Genomic DNA, 9,452 nt, shown 5'->3' with positions numbered 1-9,452 from the left:
AAGGTCAAGATCATGAAAAGAATTTTCAAATATTATAAAATTGAAATATTATACTAAAATAACATTTTCAATCCTTTCACCAAGGTTTGCGTGATGTAATACCCATTTTACAAAATATATTAGTAAGGATTGCTTTAAGTATAGCGCAAAAGATTTTGCAATCCTAATTTGAAAGATCTTTTTTTTTCTCCAAGTTATTATATGATGAGATATGCTGGCTAACCTTACAAATAAGATCAAGAAGGACTTTAACCATGTTTTATAAAGGTATTAGAAGTGTAGACTCAATGGATGTTAGTAAGAGGATAATTTTTGCATTGCATAATAAGGGAACAATATTTATAGTCTTTTAATATTTATAAACACCACTACAACACCATTTCAAAGTAGATATGGTTTCATAGCCTATACAACCTACCCAATAATTTTCATCAGAAAACTCTCTCGAACTTGAATAAGATCTTTCATTATAAGAATGGTATGAACATTAGTCATTTTCTTAGGTTGTCTCCCAAAAAGATAATTTTAATAAATACAACATTGAACAATAAAATTTGAAGCTTTGTTATCATCTATAAAACCAATGACGTACTAGGTTTTTAAAGAAAAAACTTGACACTAAATAGAGATTAATTCTAGACAACCTTAGTCATGAGGATTTATAAGGAAACCAACAAGAAGAGGATTAAAGAAGTGTAAATAAAATAACCATAGAGAAAATTTAAGAGTTCCCTACCAAGAATAATGTTCCAGTAGCCCAATAAATTAGCTTCTTCAAAATTATATCAAGCATGTGTTTCTACAAATCTATCAAAGAATAATTATAACTAAAAAGTATTCCTAAAAGTTCTAAGATTTTATCAGGTCCAATCCAATTGCATCCATATGAGCTAAGTAAGGAAGTATTGGGTAATAATGATTATCTATGATATGAATTATTTTACCATTACATATTAACTAAAGGATTAAAAATTAAATTTTACAAGAAAAGAAGGGCCTAATTATCATTATTTTCCTCTTCTATAAGATTGAGAAATTTTAATGAAAAATATGTAAATTATCAACTTTATCTAATGACTAAGGTGAATAAATACCTTTCACAATCCCAAAAATAAATTACATAAGCTAAGAGGATTTAAATTCTATGGTAGACATAGATAAATATTTTTTGATCCAAAAATTTTTAGACACTTAGTGTCATGATGATAACACTTCATTATTAAGGTAGCCAAGAAGGTTCAAGCCCCGATGGGCTATTGAGCTCATAGGCCTTGTGCATTTGAACAAGTGAAGTGTGGGAAATGATGGACCTCACAAATGACCTCATGGGTAGAGACCCTCTATAAGTGGTCTATTTAGGCTTGGACTAGACTTGAAACTAGAGTTTCCCAAATCAAAAGAAAAATGTTTCATAAAAAGGGTATTATTAGAAAATAGACCTCAAAATGCTAAAATATGTTAATTTTTGCATTCTTGAGGCAATGTGTCAAGATAAGGAAAATTTAATGGAGACTATCAAATGTTGTGATGCTGAAGGCTTATACTTTGTCATTCAAATCATTTTTGTATAATACCTTGAGGTAGCAATTCTTGGCCTCCATGTCCTTTGTAATGTTCCTTGAGGAAGTGGTCCTTAGCCTGTAAGTCCTTCAAGGGGTACTAAGCTTCCTTGGACAATTATCCCTAATTAAATAATGTAATACTTGTTCATATAGTGTGAGTTTACTCTGATCATAGTTTTTCCCTTCTTGGGATTTCAAAACAAATTTGTTGTTAAATTGTGCATGTGTGTTCATTGATTTATCTTCCATTGTTGTTGATCATATTAATATTCAGGGTTGAATATGATTTGTGCTATGAAGTGTTAAGGATTTTTCAAGGATGATTCATCCCCCTCTTAGTCTTCCAGTTTGTTTAACACAATCCTCAACACCCACAAGAATATTCTCCACCTCTATAGGAAAACTAGGCAACAAGTTTGCAAGAAAACTGAGGCAAATGCCCTAGGGAAAGTCAATATTATTACTAGAAATGATGGGGTCATACTCAAAAGGAGAGTGAATAGGAGCAATCAAGCAAAGGGAAACAAAAGATACATTCCATAAGTGACTAGAGAACCAAGAAACACCAAGAAAGAACAAAAAACCCCGAGACACAAAATGATTAGCTCCAATATTTAGAAACTCCTAAAACAATCTCCACCTCAATAGGAGATAGAAGAAAAAGATTTAGAAGAATAGTAGACTTACCTCAAAAAAGAGGCTTTAGAGAGGAACAAATAAAATCAAAAGTGTCGAACCCATATGAAATTGAGAGATAACCGTTGAAATGATGGAAAAACTAAGAGAGGGCTAAATCAATTTAGAATTGCAAATTAGATAAATTATAAATATCATTCATACACAACAAAAATACTAAAAACATAGCAACTGTCAACAAAAGAACACCAAATTTATGTTGATAACTCAAATAGGGAAAAACCACAGTTAGAATATAACTTACAATATAAATATGAATGATTACAATATTTTAGGCTCACTAGAAAGGAGAAATAGAACCTGAAGAACTTGTAGACTATGACACTACCTTAGGGAAAAATACATTCTTACATAGCCAAGGCACTTTGCTTTAGGGAAAGATACAAAAATACTATTAAAAACCCTATGTCATTGAACAATGAAAGAAATAATAGAACTGATGTACAAAGGATCTCTTGAATGTGAAATTATCCTTGAACATTGAATCAAGAGATTAATATTATTGCAAAAGTCTCTGAATTTCGCCACTATCTTTGCACACTATCTTTCTTAATATATCAAAATCAAAACTCTTCACAAACTAAATTTCACACATTCATAAACTCAAATCTTCTTCCATGTCATTCACATACACTTCTCATCAATTCACACACACTCCATACACAACTCATGCAGGCTCATTCCTTAAGTATAAGATACATCATCAAAAACATTAACTGAGGGTCAGCCACAATCAGAATAAGCAGTATTGCACAAAATAAGCCACTCAAACCAGAAATACCTAGGGCAATCCACTCTAGGAGAAAAATGAGACCCAAATACATGATAACACATCCTTCCAAGATGAATCTAATGATCCACACATGCCAACTCATCCTCCAAATTCACAATCAAATGTAACGTGTAGATATGCAATAGAAATTATCAAACAGTCAGCCAAGAGACATTTTTTTATGTATATTATGCCACACAAATGTCCATGCACAATAGTGAGACCCATAAGAATACTCTAACTCATTCTCCAATGCATATCTAGAGCAAAGAACATGATCCAATCTAGATAGCTCATCAGGACACACCTAACTAAAACATAGCAAAATAACCCAAATACAAATAAACATAGCTCTCTTGTAGAATAGATAATCCATTAAACAAGAACACTAAGAATACTATATGGACCATAAAATCACATTCACTAAACCATAACATATCTGAAGTTCATTGAAGGATTTTTGGACTAGTTTTACAAACATTCTTATGACCAAAAAATAAAAACAACCAAATATGGTAAACTTGAATAAGAATTCCACAACCAACACCAAAAATATCAAATTTAATCTGTAACCCAAAACACAAGTGCAATAATCAGGATCATATCCAAACTAGAATCCATCCAAACAACCAAGTTTGAAATCATATTTCCAACAATCCCCCCCTTTGTAATTCATGGCAACACTTGAGCACATCAAAACATCTCTCTCTCTATTAACAAGTTATTTCCCCCTTTGACATCAAATACAAAGCACAAAATACAATATACTAGTCATCGAATAAAAACCCCAATTAATCCCACAAGAGAAACATCCACCTCTAGAGGAAGATTAGGGGAAAAACTATGGAAAGGGTATCCAAGGCCCATGAGCTAATGAGCCACAATGGAGAGAATCGCATGGAAACCTCAAGTAGAACAACTTTATGCTTCCGATGTAACTCAAATATCCCATAAGTATTCTACTTAATTTTTCTATTAGATAAAGTAATAGAGATTTTCTACTTGTTGTTAAAACCAATAGGACAAATTGAAAGGAGTTCATAATAGAAAAAAGTTAAGTAGAAGGTAAATATAACTAGAAAAGGAGATGAATGACTAAGTAGAAAGCACAACATGATTGATGAATTCAAACACTTTGTGAGGTATAGATACAAAAATATTACCATTTAAACCAATGCATATTTTTGTAGTACCATACCACATTGGGATAAGAAGGTAATTTATCATGCTTGTATAACTAGAACTCTTTATTTATAGTTGTCGATGGAATAGATATGGGCCCACCTTTAGCATATTCCATTTGGACCATATTAATCCCTTCACAAAAAGCCTAAGTTGTGACAAACATATAATTAGTGAAACACTACCACAAAAGATATCTTTCAACAATATCATTAGATGCATAAATATGGATAATACTAAAAATTCATTTGAAATATTCTAGAGGAAATGAATACATTTTATGGTGCATTAAATCTATAATGTACCAAATAAAATATCCACTTAGGATAGATTAAGGTGATAAACCCTCTATAAAATTATTCAGGACATATTGAAAATGATTTGGTTGGCTAATTATAATACAAGACATAAAAGAAAAAGAAACCAATAAGTTTGACCCATACCAATAAAGAATATGCAAATCTATGACTTTTTAATTAGAATCCTTCATTACATATGTCTAAGGGACATATATAAGACTTCAAAGTTTTAAGAGATACAAATGCATTGGTGAGAGTGAATGGATGTGTTATTGTTGCCCAACTCTTTAACAAAAGAATAACAATTATACAAAAAAATCTCCCAAGAAAATATACTCAACTAAATGTTGGAAATATGTACTCCTATTTTGCAAAAATTTCTCCTTCCTTTGTGTGTCCCAATGGACTATGAGAATGATGTAGGAAAATGAGAGAGGAATAAGAATAAACATAATTATCTAGATATGCATATATTAAAATAGATGCGTGTATTTGCATTTATAACATTTTACTGTAATAAATAGTCTAAGTGTAAGCCACAGAGTGAGAAGATAATACTTTTCCTCCCTTCTTGAGGTTTTGTATAGAAATTTTAGAGGTTTTTTCATCTCATAAAATAAACCTATCAAGTCTGAGGTTGAAAACATATAAGGGACGCATAGATACATCATAAGCCACATTTAAGGATAACCTTTCCATGAATTCCTTCATTATATTAAAACATGAAAATTCCCATACAATTGTTTTGGATTATAACAAGTGTGATCTCATGCAAGATCCAATACTAATTGACCATCTATCTAAGAATTCTTTGTGATGGAGCTCCCCAAACATAGAGAAACTTGTCAAAGTAAATTATTCTATCTATTAAATATATATTATTAAACATAGTGATAGGTAAAAAGTTATTTTTTAGAAATAAAAGTTCTTACATCATGAAAAACCTTACACAAAAACTACCAAGGTCACTTATTTGATGCAGTCATTGTCTAGTGTTGTCAAGTCATTAAAACTAGCACAAAGTACTATGTTGATACATTTTAAGACCATATAATAGACAACCTAAAAAACCTGTAGTAAATATAAAATTTGAATGATCTCAACCAAACATAACATAAGCAACAACATTGGATATTAATGGGGCCAAGTGAATCATTTTAAGGGTTGCTATTTGATTTTAATGGCTAGTGTTGAAGTTATCATAGAATATAGACAATAAAATAAAGATGGGCTTGTTACACTCAACCATTTCATATATAGCTAACCTTCCACAAGAATTAAGCTATGAATGCCATTAGAATTTAATGAGATGATGAAATGTGAAAGGCATATGCATTAGCAGGTTAGTCAAAAGTATTTTGAATTCCAATTAGCCAACAATTAAATAATCAAATTATTTTGTTAAATAAATAAGTTTGAATTTTTTTGGTGTCTCATCCTCCATCACAAGACACTTCCCATCAATTAAATAATTTTCTTAGTGAAAATGTAACTAAAAAGTTTATATTTAGAAAAATCTATGTAATAGACATTGAAGAATATAATTATGAGTTGGCAATTTATATTTATTTGAATTATTTTCTTTAGCAACATTATTTGAATTATAAGATTTAATTTAAATTTTTGGTAGATTAAACTTTTACAAAGAATGATTTAATTATTAGTGTACTTTATGACCTAATTTACCTATACTTGCACTCTATGCATCCTATATAAAACCCTAAATGAATTGTATCCCTTTTAAAACACTAATATTTATAATAACCCTAACTCCAACCTTTATTGAAATTAATTCATAACAACATTGATTGAACTATAATTCTAACCATGCTCACTATTTATAATTAAAATCTTATCTTATTCTCCACTCCTAATTGTAACCTAAACAAAATATTTAAATTATCATCATATTGTGCAAAGTATTTTTTATTAATTAAAAATATTTAACATTTCAATCTTAAATAACATCTAATTTTATATTTTAGTATCTTAATTTTCTAAATTCCATCTTTCTATTTCGAATGTATAGTAATATTTAATTTTTTCAAAGAATTTTATCTTATTCTTTAATCCTAAACAAAATCTTTATAAGATCTTCAAAATCTTCTTTTATTATCTAAATTCCATCTTTCTTTCAAAGCTAAAAGAATATATAAAATTTTCAAATAAATTCTTAGTTTCTAATTATCCCTAACCTAAATAAAAACTTAAATGATATTACATTCTCTAAATTAATTTTATTAATTAAAAAATATTCAAAATCTATTTTTTAATATAAAATCTTATTTTAATATTTTATCATTGTATTATCTAAATTCCATCTCCCCTTTAAAATCCACAATAATATTAAAAATATCTTAAATAATATTTGTTATTTTTTAGTCCTTTAAAATATATCATAATAGTAAAAATATCTTGAATCATATTTGTTATTTTTTTATATAATAGATATAAATGAGTATTGTCTAATTACAATATATCTTAAATGAAAATTATTTTAATCTTCTATTAACTAAATTTTATTTTAGATTGAAAATCTACAATAATATTTAAATCATCTTATATAATATTTGTTGTTTTTAATTTTCTGAACATAGATACATGATTAGAATGCATGACCATAGATACATGATCTATATATGAGTATGGAACGCGCCTTGGACATAATTAATCAAAACATCAAACTCACCAAACCTAATACTCCTTTTCAAACCAATATTTTCCTGCTGTCGTCATGATTGTGATAAAAATCTGAACATTCCAGAAGTTGCAGACAGTTCAAGATTCGGAGGAAATTAGATCTTTGTGGGTCGCATGTTTGAAATATGTAGACACCCACTATATTTTAATACCTGTCACATACACCTGACTATTTGTGGACAGCTATTGTTCTAGACATATGTTTAATTATCATGCTGTATCCCCACAGATAGCCTGTATATTTACCAAGGTAAAAAGGCTATGCTATTGCCTGCTGTAAATAGGGTATGATATTTTTACTACCAGTCTGAATCTCATATATTTATATAGAACTCTCCGCTCCATAAAATATAATTGTAAGTTAGAGTTAAGGTGTGATATCTCAGTGCTTTTACAAAGCGAGAACATTCGTTCTTTGATATGGGCAAGAAAAGAAAGATGATATCTTGTGCAGCGTGCAGAGTGCAGCGCAAGAAATGTTCAAAAGAATGTGTTTTGGCTCCTCACTTTCCTCCAAATGATCCAGAGAAGTTCGCAATTGTGCACAGGATATTTGGGACCGGCCAAATCATTAAACTGCTTCAAGTAATTTTCTACTTATGGTCCACTTTTGTTTCTTGAATTTAGTTCATCAAGATTGTATTGTATATAGTGGTACTTCAGTTCTCAAATTTAATTGAAACAGAAATGTAATAAATCATTAACAGGCAAAACCAATCTATATATTTTAACTTATTTTTGACAACTCTTTTTTCCCTAAATCATATTAGGATTTAACTTATATGTACTAGTTTCTGAAGTGGTTTTCATGGTTTTGATGTGTTTGGTATTGTTTTAGGGTATGGAGGGTGAGCAAAGAGCGGACGCAGTGAATAGCATGGTATATGAAGCGAGTGCAAGGGTGAAGGATCCCGTGCATGGATGTGCAAAAGAATTTGATGGCCTCCAGAAGCAAATTGATGAACTGGAATCCCAATTGGCAGCCACACAAGCAGAGTTAAAGAATCTGCGGTCTCATTATGATAAGCTCGTATCATTTCTGGGCATTGAACCTCCTGATTCTCATCTCGTTGAATATGCAACAGTTTCTACATCACAACCAGCGGAAGATATCATGTATGAGGAGGTGGATTCGTTTCTGCCCTGGGCGTCGCTATGGGATACATAGATTTATCAGATTAAGATGCCTTAAGTGTCCTTTTAATGCACAACGTACAATGTTCAGGTGCCCTAATCCCTGAAGGTTTGATGAATTATATAATCTGTTCTAAGAACAGATCTATTATGAAACAATATATATATGTTCTAATCAATAAATAAGACTGGAATTTGATATTTTAATGGTTCTTTGAATTTTTTTTCAGTTTTAGAGTGATATGAATTTAGCATATTTTAGAAAAGAGTAGGATAAATATTTTCTTAGCTCACTTAAACCTTCAATTAGATTATCTTGAATATTTTTCAAATATTAATTTGTAGTTTTAAGTTTAACAATAATTAAATTTTTTTGTCTTATGTGTAAATTTTAAAAGTGTTTTATATAGACAAAGGGTACAATGAGTCAAGTTCATGTCAAAGTGTTGTTAGAAAAAGATTTGATAAATGTTAAGAATCAAAAGCCTAAACCCTACTAAAGATGAAGAATTGTTATCAGAGTGAGGTAGGGATTGACATAGGTCATGAATTTATAATCAAACATATAAATGAAATCTAAGTGTTAAATCACTAGTAGATAAGATGGGTGGATGTAAGGTGCTAAAAACTCTAGAAAGGGTTACATATATGAAATGAAAGAGGAAATAAACCCTAACCAAATCTTGGAGACAAAGTAAAGTTGAAGTAAATAAATATAAAACCCTAATGTATTAGAGCCAAAGTCTATGTAGTGACATATAACATATTAGCTTGACTAATTTGGATAAGCAAATGTATTTCTTTACATTGAATAATCTAAGCTAATTAAATAAATATAATCTATAATCACAATTAATCTAAATGTATTAGTTGGGTTGATAATTGCAATAAATATTTAAAAAAATGAAAATACTTATCTCTAAATGCACTGGAGAATGAATGTTCATTATACAAGTAGAGAAAACAATGCACCAATTATTGGCATAACCTAAAAGGTGTCCGAATATATTGAAAAATAAAAATACTTTTTTTATTATAAATTCATTTGAGGAAATGATTTTTAAAGCACTAAGATAAAATGAAACTTTTTTAAATGTAATATTTATA

At 29.5% G+C, this 9,452-nt stretch overlaps 1 protein-coding gene across 1 annotated transcript; it reads left to right on the top strand.

Moving 5' to 3' along the window:
- The first annotated feature begins 7,451 nt into the window (after nt 1–7,451).
- Nucleotides 7,452–8,564, top strand: LOC131069583 (LOB domain-containing protein 24). Its single transcript, XM_058005088.2, has 2 exons — nt 7,452–7,796; nt 8,050–8,564. Exons 1-2 carry the CDS (start codon nt 7,632–7,634, stop codon nt 8,377–8,379), a joined length of 495 nt encoding a protein of 164 aa, XP_057861071.1. The 5' UTR covers nt 7,452–7,631; the 3' UTR covers nt 8,380–8,564.
- Nucleotides 8,565–9,452: the final 888 nt, after the last annotated feature.

The sequence above is a fragment of the Cryptomeria japonica genome, chromosome 3, assembly GCF_030272615.1.
Source record: "Cryptomeria japonica chromosome 3, Sugi_1.0, whole genome shotgun sequence".
NCBI classification, from domain to species: Eukaryota; Viridiplantae; Streptophyta; class Pinopsida; order Cupressales; family Cupressaceae; genus Cryptomeria; species Cryptomeria japonica.
This window is presented reverse-complemented; position numbering and strand designations above follow the sequence as displayed.